Here is a 20,846-nt window from a genome sequence, read left to right on the forward strand (position 1 = left end):
ATCGTATCAGGGACGAATTAACGTTCTGACAAACTCAATAAATCGATGCAATCAAATATGATAATATATGATAGATCTTTACGAGTGTATCCACTGTAGCCATCGGACATTTCATCCCTCACCTTATTCGAATACGCATTCACTGCAACCATGGCTGTGTATCTATTGGGTTGGCAGCTAAATGATTGCAGATTTTGTCAGTATCTCCTAATGACAAAATACAATATGAGCTGGTCCAGATCCGCACGCTAGCAGTGTTACCCTATGACTGAAAAACCCTGAAGCCAACGTTGCATGTGTACCGTTTATGGTTTGCCTTCGACGCAGTTTTTTTGTCTATAAAACTAAAGACCAGATGTAGAGTTCTCCTAAAAGTGGCGACCACTTCAACAGTACCGAATTGATCGAGTATTATCAATACGTAATATCGGTATCGATTCAATCACTAGCTATGTGACACTGTCTAAGATGTTGGGCGGACTACCCACTAAAAATTCCTTCTCATTCCATATTCCGTGGTGAAAGGTCACTCTCAGTCTCGAAATACTGCATAGGCAAATACTTCTAGGATCCTGGATTCCAATTTGCATAGCCACCCACGCGCAGCTTTGCGAATTTGATAGAAGAGGTAACGAATTTCCAAATGAAGTGACCAAGAGAGCAAGGCTTGCTTCTGATAGCTGAACATTTTTTACTTTTATTATCTCGTTTCGTTTAATTTCGTTGCTCGAAAATGCACGCGGTTGTACAATATTTTCCGAAACATTTCTAGGAAAATGATGAAAATTTTGGACAAAAATAAGTAAATATTCAATTTCTTATTTCCCTTCAAATTATCCTGAATTCTCCGCTCGAGGTTATTCCAAGCTCGACGTATCTACACGTTCGAAGTACATCGCATAAAGATGTGTCATTATTAATGCAAAATCGTCGATGACCTTGGAAACTTAAAAGAATAAAAAATAAAGGAAGACAAAAATAACTAACGAGGGAAAGAGACACGAACCGCAATATGCCTCGTTCTAAATTAAACAACTTTTACCTCCATACACCTTTTTTGTATCTGTAAAGGTAACAAAGATACCAAAGCGAACAAGATAAACGAAACACCCTGTACATAACTACATATACCTATGTATATCATAACTTAAACTTCTCCTAACGCATATATCTCTGTAAAAAAACTACAATACGATGTCGCACGTTTTACGTTTGTTGCTGATAGCTGAACCTTACACTGACTTTTTACGGACCGGAACATCGAACGACCACGACGACCGTGTCGCCGATATCATCGGGGAAACAGCAATCCTTCACGTATCCCTCGATCGTGAAAGTCGCACGGCTCGCGCCTCGTTACACCCGAGTCGCGAGACCAACCAGCGAACCGCACACCTCGATAACTTTTAACGTTCACGGGTCGAGCGCGTTCGCCATCACTCACAAGGGCGGTATAGTCTACGTCGCCGACGAGGATCTGCTGAGAACGGAGCCAGCTAATTTGGTGTAAGTGATTACAGCACGCAGGAACCTTGTTGACCCGTGATCGATCTGCACGATCGTGCGTAAAATATTTCGTCGATTCGATCTATGGATCGATGTTTCAGGCTTAAAGTGAAATGGAACGCGAAAGATCGTCCGATCTCTTCCAAGACTGTAAAGATCAACTTATCGGCCGTGTCAATGTCGAAGTTAGACACGTGTAACCATAGCAAGATCGGCCGGTTGCATTCGTGCGCCAATGCGGAAACGCCAGAGGACTGCGAATCCAGTTGCGGAGTTGCCAGTGGATTTTACAGGTGATGATTTCGTGTACATCGTGTAGGAATTTAATATACCGCAACATACGTTATATTTCTTAATATTTCTCTGCTTGGCAACGACGGTGGGAGAACTAAAAAAATGTCGGGATTTGCTTCTATCGAATAAAAGACCTGCGTTATGTTTCCATCTTCATCATGCGAAACGGTATACGTTAGAATTCCGCCAGTTTTGCGTCACAGGGCAAAGTTACTTGTTTATGATAGCTATCAATTTTAGCCTTAGAGTCGCGATAACGCTGGCTCGTCTTATTTCCTAACGTTATTTTCGGATTATACTATTTTCGCGCATCGTGCATTGATTATCACGTTTAATAAGAATCGATTATTTCGCGATTATCTCGCGATGAGTCAGCCGCCTTATAACGTCACTGAAACGACTCGCGAGGATATCTTTGTAAATTTCAGAAAGCCTCTGCTTAAAAATTTACATCTTTTTAGTTTTGTCACTGTCGACTCCAAGCGGAATTTAATATTTCCATAATAAATATATATGAACTTTCTTCCAAAACTATGTAACACCGCCTCTCATAGATTCTACTCTTAACTCCCAACGTAACTCGCCTTCTCGCATTCTTTCACACTCATGCTCTCTTCATACCTGTCATTACCAATCGCGCAATCTGTCGTTGAGTTTCTCTCTTCGTAAATTCATTACCATAACTGCAGACCGGTTACACGTCCAAGACATTCAACGAACAACAATTCTAACAGTCCCTTTCCTCTCTCTCTCTCTTCCTCTCTGGCTGCTTCCCCTTAACTCGTCGTACGATCTTGCAATCGGTCGGATTTTCAGCAAGGGCAACTTTACCGCTCAATGCGTGTGGAGATGGAACAAACGTCCGAACCAGGCTTCCATAATGTCCGAGTACTATCCAACTTGTTCCCCGGATTTGTCTCACTGCCCCGATAACCAGTGCGACGAGCTCGAACAGTTGGATCCTCGCATTTGTCCCCAGGATTGCACCGTTGAATGTGAGCTTCGTTCTTTTACCTTTTGCATTCTTCCTCTTCCATCTCGCTAACGCTTCCATCGACGATAATCAATTTTAACGTTCCAGCGGACGTCCACTTCGCTCACATGAACAAGAACGGAATCGGCATCAAGAGCGGCTTGGGAACTTGCGCGTGCAACGATGTGCTGCAATGCACGTGCAACGTGGATCATTTCCGCACGCAAAACGACAATCCTGGCAGAGGCAACAAGGAGGGAAAGGATGGAGAGGAGGGTAAAGATGGAAAAGGCGGGAAATCGCGAGACATAGAGGAGGAGATTGTGGTGACCGGCGCCCGAAAAGGTTCCACGATCATTCACTGAACCCTCGTTGCTTCGCGCATTAACCCCGCTGCGCTCTTTAGAGATCGTTCTACACCCGATCTTCTTGCTTGTCCTAAATTTCTCGAGTTCCAGGCAAATACGAAAGAACATCGACAACGTGTCGATGTGCGTGATTCCGACGTTTTTAAGTATCGTAGAACTTCGTTTATCCGGATCAATCGGGGTTGAAAATGTTTCCGATTATAGAGGCTCGCTCGCTACACCTATCAGCTGCTGTTACTCAATTTCTAACTCGAGATAGTAGAGGCTGACGTTCGGATAACCGAACCTGAACAACAATTTCCTCATTTACAATTATGTATCAGCTCGAATAGAGCACACGGACGCGTACGACTTCGGAAGTCACCTTCGTATAAGAGAAAGTACACTCGAGCGTAGGTCGAATAACGAAAGCTCGGTCACAGAGTTCGCATAATCAACGGTAAAAAACAGCTGTTTCGTATAAACGGGGTTCGGATAAACAAAATTTTATCGCGTATTTTATGGTATCTTTTTGGAATAGTAGAAATATTTTTGCTTGTTAAACGAAGAGTAAGATAAAGAGATTAAACTTGTAGGATCGCAACAGGATTAAACTTTCTTTTTTTTTTTTTTTACGTAGCATCTCAAGGACCTTGTGGACCTATCTGCATGATAAGCGTAATAGGAGTCAGTTTCCTCGTTCTGATAGTGATCATTGGTTCTTTCGTCACTTCGAGATACAGGTAGGTCACTGGTAAATGAATTATATCGTTTTGTTTGGTCGGCATAATAACACTGGCGATGAAAGAAATCGAAACGCGTGAAACATGACCAAAGGCTAAGCGTTCGTATTAACGCGATGTTTGCGTAAACGAGAACGAAACACGAGTTCTCACGACAGCTGGGGAATTACAGCTGGCCAAATTCTAGATAACTCTCGAACGAGCGCTTTGTGCTCGAGTCACGTCGATCGTTCGATCCACCACCGAACAACGGCTTTTCGAAAGAAAGGGGATTCCTCTCCGAATCCGATTCTCCGGTATTTCGATAACGACGTTTAATCGGTAGAACGACGACCGCGCATATCGAGCTGCTCCGAATCAAATGTTTCTTTTGTCACGCGCATCGGCGCTCGATTGCCCGAGGTATCGATACGATCCTACGATAAAAACTTGTTATCACCGACGGTGGCGAACAGAAGGAAATTTGAAATGCGTATTTGCATACAACCAGGCTGCGGATATTTATGCAAATTCATATTTTTATGAATACGACTAAAAGAGTAGGACCCAGGCAGAGATTTATTCACTTAGCAAATACTATGACAGGTATACTACGCTTTGAATATTTTATATATTTTCATATTAAATGCAGTTTTTCCTCGGATTTCACATCTCTGAATGATCTTTAACATATCGGTAGAAACAATCACCTATATCATTACGTCTATTCGTAATTTAATTGCTCTTGTCAATTGCAGCTTTTTTTCTAAAGTGGTGACGTTTTTTATGTGGCTTTTTTTTTTACTTTAAACTTCCCTTTGTCCTCCACTCTATTTCAAGACGAGATATACAGCCAATATATCACACGAAAGCGAGCTTAAAAGTTTGCCTGTACGCGAAATTGGAGAAACTTCGTCGTCGTATCCACGTGGATGTTGGCGCGCGTCTATCTCGTAAAAGTTTGACAGTGGATATTCCGACTGACGTTCGTCGATGAGTACGACTGGGCGACGTAGATATTTCTTGCGAAATGATCGTCGACTTGCCGCGTCTATTCCGATTTTAAAAGTCGTCACGGTACGGCAATATGATCGATGCGAGGATCTTACCTTTCAGACTGGCTGCGAAGCAAGCTCGACGAAACGGAAAACGAAGAGTCGACGATGACTCGAACGTAGTCGGCATATTATCCTCGGACTACATTGACAGAGGCGACGGTTTGCTTATCGGCTTGGACACCTTCACCGCAGCCAATCGTCACCTTCTTCTTCCAAAAACGTGTCCGGTAAGCAGCGACTCTTTGCCTCGAATCATCCATTTTCGTTACTCCTACGCTAAGCTCAGGATTCATCCGACCGACGAATATAATTCTTTGCCTCTCAACTTTGTTACAACTTTGTACGTGATCGTTTGTACCTATCCTTTGGTATAATTTCGGATATTTCGCGTACGCTAACTCTAGAACTATCACAGAACGACAGTCAAAACGACGTAATTTTTCATTTTCCATAGATTTACAACGATGCGTTATTACAGATTTCAATGACGAATTAAAGCTTGTAAATCTTATCGCGTTATAAACTCTGTCCTATTATTCGCGCTTTAATTTCCTTGATACAAAATTTCATACTTTAGTAGCGGTGGACAGTTGTATTGCTAAATTAAATAAAATATTTCACTCGATCGTACTTCGTTTTCTTTTGAACCACGTGCACCGTTACCGTACGTGTATCGTACGTTTCACGGTACGTTGCAACAAAGATACGAGAACGGAAATGGTTAACTGACACTTTGATGGACTTTGTTCCTTCCTCTTTCGCGCATCGCTCATTGCCAGCGGTAAAATCGTCGTAAAGCATGAAACGAGAAAAACGGTGCAACGGAAACGTCGGAGAAGACGTTGAATCGTTTTCGTTCAACTATTTCTCCAGCCGGATCCTAAATGGGAATTCCCACGGGCGCGATTGACCATCGAACAAGTGCTCGGCGAAGGAGAATTCGGCCGTGTGTTGCGCGCCAAAGCGATCGACATCGGTGGAATTCCAGGAGCTACCACTGTTGCGGTGAAAACGTTGAAGGAGAACGCGTGCGCATCCGAATTGGCCGACTTGCTGTCCGAGTATCAACTGTTGAAAGAAGCTCAACATCCGAACGTGATTAGGTTGCTGGGTGCGTGCACCACTCCCGGAGCGCCGGTCTACCTCATCATCGAATTCGCGGAGTTTGGCTCGTTGCGGTGAGTACGTAATCTTGCTTGCTGTTGCACGTCCACGGAGCGGAATGGAATTCCGCATAACGAGATTCGCCCAGAATCGCCGGACGATAACCGCTTCACGAGAAAACCTTCGTCGCGTCACGTTAATTGAATTCTTCTTGCATCTCGCATTTTCATGGAACGCGGAACGAGGGACGGGCTCGTTTAAACGCGAAGAGACAAACGGCGACGAACAGGCGGCGACGCGGCGTTACGGCCGTGTCGACGCGCGACTCGCTTCTTCCAGTCTCCATATTATTACATTATATATTTCTCTTTATGCGGTTTCTTTTAAATTTCTATCCTTGTACGCGTCTAATTTTTTATCTTATATAGCAGGTCTTTGTCCTATCGACGATATTAACCAGCGTAAAGTTGCTTGAAGTAACGTCGAAGGTCTTCATAATCGCTTCTCGTCGTTAATATTAAACAGAAAGGAAACATTCAGGATAAGCATAGTAACGCATTATTATTTTTCAATTGTAATACTAAGAATTCGGCTTTTATATTTTTTGCATTTAATAATAAGATGCAAACAAATTTTTTACATTGTGTACAGAAGAGCGACGTTTCAATGTGTCTTCAGCAAAGGTCCATCGTCCTTTTTTTATAGCTTCCAGACACGTCAGTTTGTTTTTGACTCTTTTTAAGAATTTCTCTTGAACATAATGTTGTCAGAAGATGTTTCCTCGTATATGGCGTTACTTGTGCATTTCCCAATTTTGCTAGAGATAATGGTCATCTCCAACGTTTATTTCTATTCCAGTTACGCTCAATTACAGCGACAAAACGTATACATTATATGTCAATACGTCCAATATACTATACAAGACAACAACCATCGACCATCTCTACGATTCCCTTTTGGTTGAACAGCACGCAACCATCGTCTAATCAAGGACATCAATTGCGTTTTTAGTACCGTTATAATCTTCAACTATAAGTGGCTCCCTAACTTCTTCGTTATTGATAGATTTAGCTGTGCGCAGTGTGCTTTGTAAAATAATTAATCTACTTTTCTTCGGCATATTCTAAATTCTGATTAATTGTCATTTTTGATTACGAAGACCTTCAACGTAACAATTTTCCTTTCGCGCGGAGACGATATTCGTTTTGAGGAAAATTTTTTAAAACGTTTCTTCGCAAAGGAAAGTAAGCGTATGTCCTAAAATTTCAAGCAAAACGTCTATCGAAAATTAATTGTACGACAAAAACAAAATTCACGTTGGTTCAAAGAGCGCCACGTTGCACGGTTCTTACGACCAAGTTTACTCTCCTACAAATACGATAAAGAACGGAGCAGATTCGGTTTTATTGCCGAATCGCTTCGTACATATGTACAGAACGAAATCGAATGTTGAACGTGATCGAATCGGTAATTTCAAGGAGCGTTCAGATCAATATAGTTGTCAATATTTAAGGTACTCGATATTATCGTACGCGAGAGAGCCCCTAGATTCTAGACGATCGATATATATTGTCAATACAGTATTGAAAACCTTAAATATTGGCAATAACACCGATCGTCTGAACGCTCCTTTCCCGTGTACACCCGTATGAAAATGTACATACGTGATACTATACGAGACAATGAATTGATTCGGTAAATGAACGATTCGTCCTAGTACGAATAAACCAGTACTCAATAATAGTTATTACACGCTATAATGAATCCATTGATCGTGTATTTGGGAGCTGAATGGCGAAAATGTAGAAACGCGCGAACGCTACTTTCGGGATTTGTTACGGAATCATTATCGATTCGGTAAAAGTCCCGCACAGTCTGAACAAGCTGTAACGCAGGATGCGGGAACTTTGCAGGAATTATTTGAGACGTAGTCGACACTTGGAGTCGGAAATTAGAGCCGGTGGATGTTCGTCCTTATCCAACGTAGTTTCCTGCGAAGCGGATGGAAGGTCCATGTACACGGTCACGCCACGCGACATCCTCTCCTTCGCTTGGCAGATCAGCAAAGGAATGGCCTATCTCGCCGACATTAAGGTAATCCCTTAATCCGTGGCGATAGCCCGTTTTCTCACCTCGTTGAAATTCAAATTAACTGTATCGCTTCACCGTATTGTTCAGTTGGTTCACAGAGATCTTGCAGCCAGGAACGTGCTACTTGCGACCGAGAAGGTCTGCAAGATCTCGGATTTTGGCCTGACGAGGGACGTTTACGAAGACGATGCGTACTTGAAGCGCAGCAAAGGACGAGGTATGCGCAGAACTGGTAAAACGATTAGCGGGCGAAATGATTAGTTTAGGAGCAACGGAGGTATAGGGCAGGCTCTTTATCGCTCACTGGCATGAGTTGCTGCATGGTCTTCTTTGTAGTTTAAAGTTGCTAAGAAACTTACTTGTGCGTACATGCACATATTGCTAACCTTTGTATTAGATATATCTGAACATGTTGCTGACAGTTACGTACTCTGGAATGTATATTATAAACATTTACTCGCTGCTCAAATGTGTCAAATACAATAATTCTGTTTTGTGAAATTACGATATTTTACGATAATAACGTACCACTTATATATAAACTTTCTTGTCTTCTCTTGTACGATCGTGTTGGATCTATCAGAAATAATCAGATCCGTGTTCCTTTGTCCGATCATCTTTTCGATTCTCTATTATACGTCACTCTCTTCACCAAAACGCGCGTTACTTTTTTTCAAAAGCTTTCGAATCGACTAGAACCAACTAGACTCCTCTTGCGGCGGTTCGTTCTTCGTCTGCATAAATTCTAGCGCTCGTAAATCTTCTCGAGGTTTAGGAAGAAGACAATTTTAACGTGCATCATCCGCCATTAGCTAAATCTCCGTTTAATCCAACGTATATACTTTGATACGTGTTTTCCCAGTGCCGGTAAAATGGATGGCACCAGAATCCCTTGCGGATCACGTCTACACCAGCAAGTCTGACGTCTGGAGTTTCGGTGTTCTTCTTTGGGAGCTGGTCACATTGGGGGCGTCTCCTTATCCAGGAGTAGACGTGCATAATCTCTATAATTTACTGAAAGCCGGTTACCGTATGGAGAGACCAGTGAATTGCTCGCAACAGTTGTGAGTAGTCCGACTTTTCAAGAGTAGCCATCGCAAGTTATAACTAGAAAGTTATCGCAAGTACACGTACACCATTCGCAGGTACAAGCTGATGATGTCGTGCTGGCATCAAGAACCTGCAATGAGGCCTCCCTTCAAAGAACTTACCAGTCATTGGGAAAAGATGTTAGAGGACAGCGTCGAATACTTGGATCTGAATCCCAGAACCGTTCACAATCAGGCCTATTTTGCTTCGCTTCACGCGTTGGACAGTCCATGCAGTACGTATCTCTCGTTTCGTTTCATCTCGTCTGGTTTCAGTATGACGAACGATTTTGTTGCTACAGGTTCTGGTAACGATGACATAGATGATGGTGACGAAATCGATACTCTGAGGACGAACGTTGTCAACTATCTAGAGAAACCGTGTTCCGATCCGGTAACAAAGTGCGACAAAATCGACAAACTCCACGCCCTGTGGCAAGAATCCGTTGCAACATTCCCCGAGGAATCCGTCAAGTTGTACGTGAACGATCAATCACCGCCGAGCTTCTGCGTGAATCACTACGAGAGTCCTATCAAATTCAGAAACACCAGCGTCACCAGCAACAGCGAGAACGATCTAGCCACACCGACGAACGAACGTTCGCAATCCTACATCGACATGGAAGGCAAGAAATCCTCGGAAGTAGAAACGGAGACAGAGACAGAAGTAGAAGAACTACTTGTCTTCGCCAATAGAAACGAAAATAACGATGAAGCTCGCTCTAATTGAGGAAGTGAGACGCGTAAAGACCAGAGGGTGAAATATCGATGATCTAGAAGTTCGAGAAGACAAATCGCGTCTTTTCTTCGTTCGAGAGGAGTATCGTCTAGCGTACGACGAGTATGCCATTATGAAACGAACGGGAACGTGATCGTTGAAACGATCGAGAGCAACAAACACCTTCGATACTGTGCCTTCTTTTTCTTTCTGTCGGGCATACGTGTCGCGTATAAGAACACGAAACGATGAACTTTGCAACGCTAGAAAATCAGAAAAAGATGCGGATAGCGTACGTCCAAATAGATAGATCGGCGCTTCAGGAGATAAGAGCCGAACAACGGTATACTAACGGTGATAGTATATAGAATGGAAATCGATACGCAACATTACATTTTCATATAAACGGCCAGGTCTTTGTGTAATTTATACTAGAAATTATTAACGAGTCTTTCTACTCAAGACGCCTGTTACAGCTTTATATACTCTTGGATTTTTATGATACATGGATTTTCGACGAAAGATGTTCGAAGCTATTCAAATTGCCGAAGCGAACCGCAGTTTAGTCAAAACCTTGATGGAAATTTTCCTATTCGTTTCGTCATTTATGTCCTAACAAGCGATTGAATTGGAACGAACGAAAAAGAACAAAGTAAATAAATGGCTTCTCATTGACGAAAGCTACGTCCCTAAAGGGTGACTAACTTTTAATTAACTCTGTAAACGCCTTCCGATAATTTCACGATCAATCGCGTAACAAATGATCGAACGAGAAACGAAAGATCGTAATGATTAATATTAATTACTAAAATTGTAAAACTTTTAAACTTCCAGTTAAATCCTTCTCCGCAGCGGCTTCCAGCTTTTAACATTCACTTTATGGTGAAACGTCTGTTAGATAATTGCACGAAACGGTGATTCGACGATACACTCGAAGAGGAGGTAAACTTGAGTATCCTAGTTGTTGGTCGATGTAATCGTATTCGAACAAGACTGCTTTTTTTATACCTCGGTGAATGAATTCACCCCTTTTTGGTTTACTTGTACAAAGCAGCGCATTCCATTTCGTTATATTAATTAGTCACTTGCCGTTTATGACGCAAGCGTTCAAGTACAAATTTAGTTATATAACACTGTATATTTGCTTACTTCCAATGGATCGACTAGTTATTAGCACGATCAGGCACGTGCCATGTGAATTCCAACTATTATCATTATACCATCGTTAATATCGTGTTAAAACGTATACACGCGTGCGCAATGTATGCATGCGTAAAAAGATATATATATTTAATATACCTGTGACTTAACGAATGGAGAATTGTAAGACGTAACTCACAATAAATGGACACGAGGAGCTGTATGGTAACAAAAAAGAAACTGGCGTTTATTAAGTTAAATCGGTATATATATAAAAAAAAGTCTTACATCTTAAAAAATTACCTAACTTACGCAAGTAAAATTTGTTCACAACGTTATGAATAAAGGATGTACTTGAAACGAAGTCACAAGTTCAATTCATCGATACGAAACGAGCACGTGTCGTTCTTCGAAGATTCACGAGTACATACTTCCTCACCTTCTCCATCCTCTCCGAGCAAGTTTAATTCATCGATATTCGTTGCAAACGATTGAGACACTGTGTTATCATCCAACACAGTCGATGTCCGATTATTTGCTGTTTCCGTGCTTTCCAACGTTAAAAGGTTTTCTAAAACACCAATATCTGAGCTACGCTACGAAACGTTCGAACTAACTAAATTAACGATCGATTACGAATCTATAAAGAACTGACCAGTTTCTCGTTCGTCTTTCGCAATGTTCGCATCTTCCTTCAGAATCTCGAGTTTCGCTAATTTCACGCTGTCCAGAAATTCCTGGTCGGATACCGAGGAACATTTTACGCGTTCCACTTTGTGAATAATTTTTACTAATTTAGGCAATTCTTTTGGCAAAGAAAGTCTCCTCAAATGCCTTGTTTCCTCGGGTACATCGTCCGATTTACAATACGGCAATTGCACGATATAATAGCGCTTTTCCTTCTCCGACTGATTCTCTTTGACCAGTCTCAAAAGATAATTACCGGTGTTCCGATAAATAGCCGATGTCGCAGGCTTCTTAGGCGGCGGAGAAGTTGCGATAAGAACGACGTCTGCGTTTCGAAACGCAGCATCGCACCAACATTCTGGATCCTACGTTACAAACATAACAATCCAAAAGATTAACATTTCCGTGGGAAAACGTGGAGCCGTTTGAAATAAATAGTCTCGTTCCTGGCACTAACTTTGTCCGTGGCATCCGTAACGTCGAGCATGTCTATCATGGCGTTAACGTCGCAAATTCTTAAATACTTTGCCAGCTCGATCATTACGTTGATATGCGATAGTCGAGTCGGTGAGTAGACTAACAAACATTTCGGTATCCCTCTCCTTTTAAATACTTCTGCGAAAGAGTACGAAGCAAACATATAAATTTCAATAGCCACTCTGTATTTACAAAAATATTTTGCAAACGTTGCAATTTTACCCTTTTTATACAATTTGTAAAGATGATAAAGGACGTACAATATGACTGGCGGTATCCACACAGTGCTAATAATCATAATCAATAAACGATGAGACGTTTCCTCTGGAAAATACAATTTCCACAATGCTTAACAACCACGTCGACAAGAAAATATTTTCAAATAATACAGACGCGCATAGGAAATTTTTTTTTTGCTTACGTATAATGATAAAAGGCGTGGTACTGTTCACGCATCCATAATCGCCACACTCTGAATGCATGGGAGCAACTTTAAAATAAAACACGCCGGTGTGCGCGGTAAAATTGTAGAGAAGATCTTGTTCACTGGTCATATTGAATGTTTTCACGAAATCCGTATCGTTGTTTATCAACCAAATTTTATACCCTGTTACGTTATACACTTCTGGCAGTGGTTGCACGTGCAAAGAAAGAAGAGGAGCGTAAGAAACATCTATATATACAAATGGTCTGTATTCCTTTATACTTACACCTTCTCCTGAGATAGGACAGATTTAAGAGGAACCATCAATATCGAACAAACACACGACTGCTCATTTTCTTTCAATGAAAAATATCTGGCCTAAACACTCACCGATAAATCTGTGCACAGGTACATTGAAAACATATCTTTTGCTATACTTATACTTTTCTCCTGTTACGAGATAATCTAACCGGTATGGAACAGATTCGTAAGATACATCGGAAAATGGACAAGAAATATAGAATTCCTGCGGTGCTGGGTTGGTTTCGTTCCCATAAAGTTCTATGTACCTACATGCTGATTCGTTCTCATCCAGTAAACTTTGATAACGTGTAACCAATCCTATTTAATAATAGAAAGGAATTTCAAATGACAGAATAGAATCATTTTACTCTATGATTCTTACCGTGAAAGTCCACATTGGTAACGCTTAAGTTGAAAGCTGTCACTTTATATCCAGATTCCTCGTACGTGTACGAACGTAAATTAAATTTGGCTGCTGTGTCATCCGCTGAATAACGACTATAACCTTCGAACGTGAGTTTGGTGCAATCTATCGACAAGAAAAGCAAGTAATTCCCATACCTATCTCGTGATTCCTGACTCCTATCTTGTACATTAAAAATACATGCTGCATCATATAAGTCATCACACTTTTAATCACTATAGCCGACGCTGAATGCATTTAATGAATATATCGTACCTCCTTTCCTCTGAACTTTTGTCAATAGACATTGGAAACCAGGAGTAGCAACTAATTTTGTCTGTAAAATAAACAGACAATTTAACCTAATAATAAATACTCAGCCTAGATACAGTGACTACAATAGAGCCTGATAATAAGGTATTTCATTGAAAAAAGAGTATATGTCAATACCTTTTGTAACAACTATAGACATTTAGAAATTCGAGAAACCAGTTGTAAAGGACTTGAAAAAATGAAAAATTACCACGTTCTGACAGTAGTCTGGATAACAATACATAGCTGCGACGCTTCTGCTCAAGTAACAAAGAAGCATCGCAAGATTGACAAGTCTCCGCATTGTAAGGTTAAAGTTACGAATTAACCACATCTATTAAAAAATTTGATCGAAGTAAACATATTTACGTTACATCCGACATCAACGATTGTCGCAACTTTCTATATTTTCACGATAACACATTACATTCAATCACAACGATTTACATTTTCTCGAGAACTACGATTTTTGCACAATGTAAACTAACGAGCACGCTTCCTACGTGTTTGACTTTAAACACGCACTCTACCGAAAAATAGCGCAACCTCACATGTTTCTTAACACAGATGATAAATGTGTCAAGTTATTCGTGATAAGCTCGTAACAAACGAACCACTTATCCTTAATTACAAGAAAAAGTACTTGAGAAGCAAAGAACGAAGATTCGTTTGTGACTCATCGTCTCTTGTCGTATAATTCCATAAAAAATGAATCAGAAAAAGATGATTAACACGTTGACTGGCACGTGGATTTCATTTATTTTGTTCTGAGAGCTGCAAAAGATCGAAATATACTACGCTATGATATGTAATTTTTACAGTCATCGTGTTAAGGTACGTAGTAACAGAAGTAGTAATTATTACGAACAAAACAGAAGTCAAATTATGTACTCCTATAATTATTTATAATCGTGTATCCTTATCGCTTCTATCTTTCCTACAAAATATAAAAATGCAAAATGTAAAAATGTATTAAGAAGCATTCGAAACGAAATGTTTTTTAAGAGATTGCCAGCATTTGTAATAATCGTTGTCCAGTTTGTTGGAAAGATTTGCAGCCCATTCGGTTATCGCCAAACTATACGACGTTTCAAACATGAAAGCTTGTGTTCCATCGGCGACGCGTTCAGGTTTCAACTTGCTGTTTGAAGCAGTTTCGAAACAAGACGAATCCGGTCCATGTGGCGTCATAATGGAATGCAACGACGCTCCGCCTGGATGGAAACTTTCCTCCTTAGCTTCGTATCGTCCCTTTATCAGGCCCATGAATTCGCTCATACAATTTCCTGCAGATCGAAGAGACACCATATAAACCATATACGTCGCTCTAGTTCTTAAGTATCTATTTTCACTAACTTATAAACTGAGAAAGCTGAGCTTAAAGTTTATGAAATTGAATATTATCGCGTAGAGTTACGACTTAAAAGAACCGAATACTTTATTGCTTTCCAAGTAAAATCTTCATCGTATTACCACCAATTTGTATTTCTTGCACCAATGAGACATACATGGATTGGTTTATTACGTTAATTTGAAAAATGAAGTTGGAACTAGGGCGGCGATATGATACTTAAGAATGGAATAAGAACGAGGGGAAGAGAGAAAATGGAATCGGAGAAAGGAAAAATTGTAGGTTCCGCTCGAAAAGAAACAGCAGAATGGTAGTCGCGAAAGAAAAAGGAAGTCGATGGATATCACCGGAGAAAATTCCGAGTTTTCACCGATATCTCGGTTACACGATTTTTAGAAGCGGTGTAGCATAACGAAGTATCGGGATCGAGTCATGCAGCTGACACCGAATCAGCATAGAAAAGGAAAAGGACGGAACGATGACTGTAATTACGCAGCGTTGTTTATTTCTCGAAAGTGAAAAGACGGAAAGGAAAGAAATGAGGAGAGGGGAGCAGAAGGTGTCGATTATAGATCTCGACAGCATCGTCGAAATCTGTGCTGCTTCTTATCACGAACGCAGACGGCTACAGCCATGGCTACAGCTTTTTCTTTTCTCGCGTTGTCGTCCACAAAATATCGAATAGCCAGCTTTCTATGCACTTACGATGATAATAAGGAGGCCGAAAAGTGTGCTCCTGCACGGACCATCGAGGTGGGAATATTACAAAATCGGCTGCTGCTGTACCGATCTTGCCGGAGGGGCACGTCAGGACCGTGAAAATAGAAGGATCCTGTAGGAAAAATAGACGCGTATAAAGGAAACGTGTATCGATTCGTTCGCGGACTAGAGAATGAAGGAGGTAAGGTGGCTTTCGCAATACACTTACACAATGATCAAAGGAAACCGTATTAACGACCATGAATTTGTCGAGGTCGTATTTGAACGGAACGTAATTTCCATGCCAAGCTACCACGTCGAACGGACTGTGGTCTTGCTCGGCTACAAACAGCTTACCGTGATACTTGCACACGATCTCGTAATCGATTTCACGATCCTCGTACCACGCTACAGGCGTTTGAAAATCCCGTGGGTTCGCCAGGCCATTCGCTCCTGTTGCAAGATCAGAGTTTGGTTAGCTACCGCGATCGACAGAAAAAAGCAAAACTGTAATCTCTTTACTCGTGGAGCGATTATCCGCGTTACCTATCGGCCCCAATTCGGGCAATTGAAAGTGATCGTCGTACACCTCTAAGATGTATCCTCGAGATGGACCGAACACAGCAACGTTGAACCGCATACCTTGCTGGATCACGCATATCTCGTTCGGCTCGCAACGGATCTTGCCAAACTCCGTGGTTATGAGTAACGCGCCTAGCTGAGGCACTGCGGGTAAAACGGTTTCATCGATAAAACTAAAACTTTCGACGACCGTCATCGCCGATATTTTCCATGCACGTAGTTCGGCTCGATGCAGAGAGAAAGTAAGAGGAAACTGACGAATTGGTCGGTCCATGACTGGAACTACGTTACGTACCAATTAGAAGATCTCCGTCGGAATTGTAGAAGGCCTTGTTCTTCATGGAGGCATTGCAGAGATACACGTGGATCGCGATACCTTGGCGAACGCGAGCGTCTCCCGCGCCGCATAGCGTGTGCAAACCTTCCACGAAATCTATCTCTGCGGCTTGTCTGGTCGGCACGTCAAAGGGTTTCCATCGCAGCTGAAACAGGAAAATAGAAACGTTCGAGTTTCCAGTGAAAGAGAAAACGATGACGAACGACCGAAGGTCGATACCTGATTCGGCGTTGGATTTACAGCGTCCCATCTGTAGTCGAGACGAGGAGCGCTGTCAACCGGTGTGAAGGGTTTATGGACGACCGACGGTTTGATTCGATACAACCACGAGCGTCTGTTTCGAGAGCGAGGAGCTGCGGGACGATACATAAATATGAAACGCTTAGGAATAAGTCTGTATCCTAATTGGATGTCCCATAGCGACAGAATCGTTGAACAGATATACGAAGACGAGATGAATTACTGCAATTTTTCTACGTTCCTTGTCCTCAGATATACAGTTTCCGGCCCATTTATCTCATAAAATGGGCCTCTCCTATGCTTCAGAAGTCGATAACTCCGTGAAACTATGCATTCTTATTACAGACGTGCGCCTAATACAAACTAGTTTTTGGATTTCAAGCAATGCAGATAATCGTCGCATCGTTGTCAATTTGGACGCAGTCGTAGAATATGCTTTGTACGTTTATCGTCGTGTTGGTCGGTCGTTCGGACGACGATTTTATCATTGTGCGATATCCAATTAGGCAGACGATTGTCCGCTGACACGCGTCCACGGCCAATCCTCAACGTTGTACGCGGAAAATGCGCAGAGAAATGTACGTAGATCGTCTACAGGCGATCGCCTGTCAGCCTGGACTAAGCACATGAAACTCGTCCTGGCGATAAAACGCGGTTCGGAGAGATTACTTACCCGTAAACGACGTGCCGGACAGCTGTTCCGCGTACAGACCGTACGGACATTGTTGAGGATTGTTCTGACCGATCGGTAGGGCACCGGGGCAACGTTCGTCCTCGCTGGAGAATTCGTTGCCGAATCCTGTCAAATACTGAAACGAAAGAAATTGTATAAAGAAAAAGAAAATTACGAGGAAAAGGGAATCGACGAAGCGTAGCAACGCGATAATCCCGAGTCTGTCTACCTTGAACTCGTCTTTCATCGCGCCACGTTCCTCGATCACTGAATACAACTTTTTTCCCATTGCTTCATTCTTTTATACGAGAACAACATGGTCGGGTCGTACGTAATAACAACGAAATCGTCATTATGCAAAAGAACGTGTTTAGTTGTTTTGCCACGGCGTCGACCAATCGCAGCGCGGAATACGAGAAGGTGCGTCTCGTCGATACGTTCGATCGGCATCGTTTCAAAAGTCAGAAATTCCACGCGCCTTATGAAAATTTATCGCTCCACAGCGTTCCCGAGGCGAGCCCTCTCGACGCTGTTCTTTTCTACGTAGATTACGCGTACGTGTATATTTTATTCCGCAAGCGGTTCTCGTTCTTCCCACTCGCGGTTAAATCGGAGACGAACGATAAAACCTGTCTCTCGTAGCTCGTTAAAAATTTCCGATAAAGACGGATAAATCGATACTCCTCTTTTCCTCTTTCGTGTCTTTTCCTCTTTTTTCTAATTTATCTTGCATGTAGAGAAGCAGCAAGAAAGGAAAAAAGACCGAGGGAGGGAAGAAATAAACAAGCGGCAACGTTACACGTGCTCGTCGTGTGAAATCGACGCAAAGGCAATCCGGTTTACGGTGGAAGGTTAATCGGAATATAGGACGTCTATTGCGTGATTCGTTGTTAAAATGCACGTAATTGATTAATCATTCGAAAGATTCGAGAATGATATTACGAGTAGCGAGTCTATCGGATCTAAAGAGGGGAAACCTAGGAAAACGAGGCTCGTGCTAGTCTTTTATTTCAAACGCGATAAAGGCGAACGATAAGGCTTTCGGCGGCAAGGTATTACGTCGTAGTCGCATATAGCTGCTTTATTATTGCTGTTATGGGTATCGTTAAAATGAACAAGCGAGAGTAAGTTTATCCAGAATACAAAAGTAACAAAAAGGAAACGAACGGAAGAATGCCGGGATAAAATAAAATAACGTAATAAAAAATAAAACAGAGCAAGATAAAATAAAAGTCACTTGTAGAGATACGTGAAACGAAACAAAGCTATGGACGCAACAGCGTCAAAAGAGCAGAAATGCTACCCGAACGAACAATGAGAATAAATTGTTACAAAGTAAAGGTTGTAGTGGACTGCTTGAACGTGTTAATGAAACCGGAAAAAAGCAGCCTTATCCGCGATATCGTTACATACTCTTGAAATGGGATCGGAAAGCTTCATCGTGGTCAGATCCGTTCGCAAGAAGTCAGCGCGTAAGATAGGATAATTGCGAGGAGATTGTGAGCACGCGTTAAGATCAACCAGTTGTAGCAGCGGAGGATCCTCGATAACGCTATTCTGAATTGTCAACGTGTTAATGAAATCGGAAAAAAACAGCCTTATCCGCGATATCGTTGGCGTAGTGACATACTCTTGAAATGGGATCGGAAAGCTTCATCGTGGTCAGATCCGTTCGCAAGAAGTCAACGCGTAAGATAGGATAATTGCGAGGAGATTGTGGCACGCGTTCAGATCAACCAGTTGTAGCAGCGGAGGATCGTCGATAACGCTATTCTGAATTGTTAAGAGGAAAATAAGCTCGCAATTCTTCCTCCTATCCTCAGTGTTGACGTCTTCGACCTATCAAGAATATGATCATAGTTATGCTCGTGACTATGCGTTTGGCACCCACGCGCACTAGATATACATACAGTCGTATATCAGAGAAATTCGCTCTATCGACGTGATATATCTAGCCTAAACAAAAGACCCAAATGACATTCGCACAGTCAACTGCACGAGGTAACATCAAAGAGTCGCAGAGAGTTTCAAGAGTCAAAAGATTCCTGAAACTCTTACAAAAGCGGAAGATGAAACCTAGCGTTCGGTTTGCATTATTAACGCTTGCGATAATGCGATTAGTAAGAGACAGTCGTAGAAAATCCCCAAGTCACGCACGCTGTCGATGGACGACAGAGGACAATTCGGTAACTAGTACGGATACGGAAGAAATTTGTATTTCTAGAGATTCGCATCACGTGGCACCTGGTCGCGTTAACGGTCTAACGGCCGCACATTTCGGCGTAGATTTTAACCATCGGCGTTTTTCATTCAGTCTATCGTCGTATAATTATGGTTCGCTTTTTGAGAAAATTTTCTGAACAAACCTAATCTATTATTTTATTCGTTATCGAATCCATAATCGAATCTCTATCGTATTATCTCAATTCATTTTGTACGCTTATGCGTCATATGGATTCATTGATTTCTTTCCTGATCGTTCCATACGGTTACGGAACTCGCGATTATAATCACTTTCTGACCATTCGCTTTCATCTAGATCGTTAGATTCACAAATTGCCAGTGCATTTGTAAATCGTTTCGCTTCGATGGAACGCTATCTACTATAAATACAAGAATTGTTTGTCTCGCGCGCAAGTGCCAATTAAGTTTAAAAAAAATGAAGTCACATAAACGGCCGTCAAAGCGTTAAGGAACAATTCGTTGACAAAACAATATTGCGCGACTTTATGAAAATATCCTTGTAGAGCAAGAGTGTCGCGGCAATTAAGAGGTTGCTCAGTTATAAGAATAACTCTGAAATGTTTAAGATCGCCAGCAGAGGAGCGATTCGGATTCAAACGCACTAGAGAGACGGTTAATGGCAAATAATAAAAAGTAGAAAGCCCAGATGGCACGTCCGAAGATACAATTATTTTTCGTAATAAGCAGCCACGAACTCTGATTCATCGGGTACATTTAATCGCTAATAACAGTCGTTAATAAAAAATTAACATTGATTTTAAGTAATCGCGAAGCTAGGAGGATCAGAAATTACTCTCGAAACCAAACTGATACGATTTACAGCAAAAGATATTCAACCGAGCCAAACGCCTTCTTGAAATCCACGTCCACCTGACACTTGTTGTCAAGAGCATGTGTGACATAGTTATAGAAAGTTGTCGAATCCGTGACCGTTTTGCAGAAAAAATTCGTGTTGATGGTAAGACGAACGTGCCGGTGATTATGAAAGTGGCCTAAGTCCAGAACCTGAAAAAGAAAAAAAAATTAGTTGATCATTTACTTTGCGTTGCATCTATCTGCGTTACAACAATCCG

The 20,846-nt window shown here is 41.7% G+C and overlaps 3 protein-coding genes across 5 annotated transcripts in view; 1 reads left to right on the forward strand and 2 right to left on the reverse strand.

The window, feature by feature from the left end:
* Positions 1-11,405, forward strand: part of LOC132905438 (proto-oncogene tyrosine-protein kinase receptor Ret) — a 33,184-nt gene extending 21,779 nt beyond the window's left edge. The window contains exons 8-19 of the mRNA XM_060956745.1: positions 1,226-1,506; positions 1,608-1,799; positions 2,617-2,795; positions 2,882-3,118; positions 3,761-3,863; positions 4,959-5,127; positions 5,774-6,078; positions 7,918-8,098; positions 8,183-8,312; positions 8,958-9,159; positions 9,241-9,419; positions 9,486-11,405. Of these exons, the coding sequence (XP_060812728.1) occupies positions 1,226-1,506; positions 1,608-1,799; positions 2,617-2,795; positions 2,882-3,118; positions 3,761-3,863; positions 4,959-5,127; positions 5,774-6,078; positions 7,918-8,098; positions 8,183-8,312; positions 8,958-9,159; positions 9,241-9,419; positions 9,486-9,913 (2,586 nt within the window). The 3' untranslated portion in view covers positions 9,914-11,405. The remainder of the gene's footprint in view (positions 1-1,225; positions 1,507-1,607; positions 1,800-2,616; positions 2,796-2,881; positions 3,119-3,760; positions 3,864-4,958; positions 5,128-5,773; positions 6,079-7,917; positions 8,099-8,182; positions 8,313-8,957; positions 9,160-9,240; positions 9,420-9,485) is intronic.
* LOC132905396 (uncharacterized) lies at positions 11,261-13,996 on the reverse strand. Of its 2 annotated transcripts, XM_060956683.1 has the most exons (9): positions 13,859-13,996; positions 13,612-13,672; positions 13,315-13,461; positions 13,020-13,250; positions 12,627-12,923; positions 12,428-12,529; positions 12,186-12,343; positions 11,697-12,093; positions 11,261-11,612 (listed from the first exon to the last, which is right to left on the reverse strand). In XM_060956683.1, the coding sequence occupies exons 1-9, from the start codon at positions 13,979-13,981 to the stop codon at positions 11,407-11,409; spliced, it is 1,722 nt and encodes a 573-aa protein (XP_060812666.1). In that variant the 5' UTR covers positions 13,982-13,996; the 3' UTR covers positions 11,261-11,406. The 2 variants fall into 2 exon arrangements, with proteins under 2 accessions (XP_060812666.1, XP_060812667.1); XM_060956684.1 differs by lacking the exon at positions 13,859-13,996 and having other exon boundaries at positions 13,563-13,650.
* Positions 13,859-19,099, reverse strand: LOC132905405 (homogentisate 1,2-dioxygenase). Of its 2 annotated transcripts, none has more exons than XM_060956706.1 (8): positions 18,943-19,099; positions 17,530-17,665; positions 16,836-16,969; positions 16,575-16,761; positions 16,244-16,423; positions 15,927-16,150; positions 15,704-15,830; positions 13,859-14,933 (listed from the first exon to the last, which is right to left on the reverse strand). In XM_060956706.1, the coding sequence occupies exons 1-8, from the start codon at positions 18,967-18,969 to the stop codon at positions 14,620-14,622; spliced, it is 1,329 nt and encodes a 442-aa protein (XP_060812689.1). In that variant the 5' UTR covers positions 18,970-19,099; the 3' UTR covers positions 13,859-14,619. The 2 variants fall into 2 exon arrangements, with proteins under 2 accessions (XP_060812689.1, XP_060812688.1); XM_060956705.1 differs by lacking the exon at positions 18,943-19,099 and adding an exon at positions 17,759-18,033.
* Between the last annotated feature and the right edge of the window lie 1,747 nt (positions 19,100-20,846).

Source organism: Bombus pascuorum, chromosome 3 (assembly GCF_905332965.1).
Source record: "Bombus pascuorum chromosome 3, iyBomPasc1.1, whole genome shotgun sequence".
Lineage (NCBI taxonomy): Eukaryota > Metazoa > Arthropoda > Insecta > Hymenoptera > Apidae > Bombus > Bombus pascuorum.

Excerpts from the sequence above, each read along its gene's own strand:
- LOC132905396 (XM_060956683.1), bottom strand. The coding sequence starts at position 13,981 with ATGTGGTTAATTCGTAACTTTAACCTTACAATGCGGAGACTTGTCAAT. Across the intron at positions 12,924-13,019 it reads ACCTGTGCACAGATTTATCG|GAGAAGGTGTAAGTATAAAG; the intron begins GTGAGTGTTTAG and ends GTCCTATCTCAG. Across the intron at positions 11,613-11,696 it reads GAAAGACGAACGAGAAACTG|AAAACCTTTTAACGTTGGAA; the intron begins GTCAGTTCTTTA and ends TTGGTGTTTTAG.
- LOC132905405 (XM_060956705.1), bottom strand. The coding sequence starts at position 17,818 with ATGGGAAAAAAGTTGTATTCAGTGATCGAGGAACGTGGCGCGATGAAA. Across the intron at positions 16,970-17,529 it reads GTCCGGCACGTCGTTTACGG|CTCCTCGCTCTCGAAACAGA; the intron begins GTAAGTAATCTC and ends ATCGTCCCGCAG. Across the intron at positions 16,151-16,243 it reads GCCCGAATTGGGGCCGATAG|GAGCGAATGGCCTGGCGAAC; the intron begins GTAACGCGGATA and ends ATCTTGCAACAG.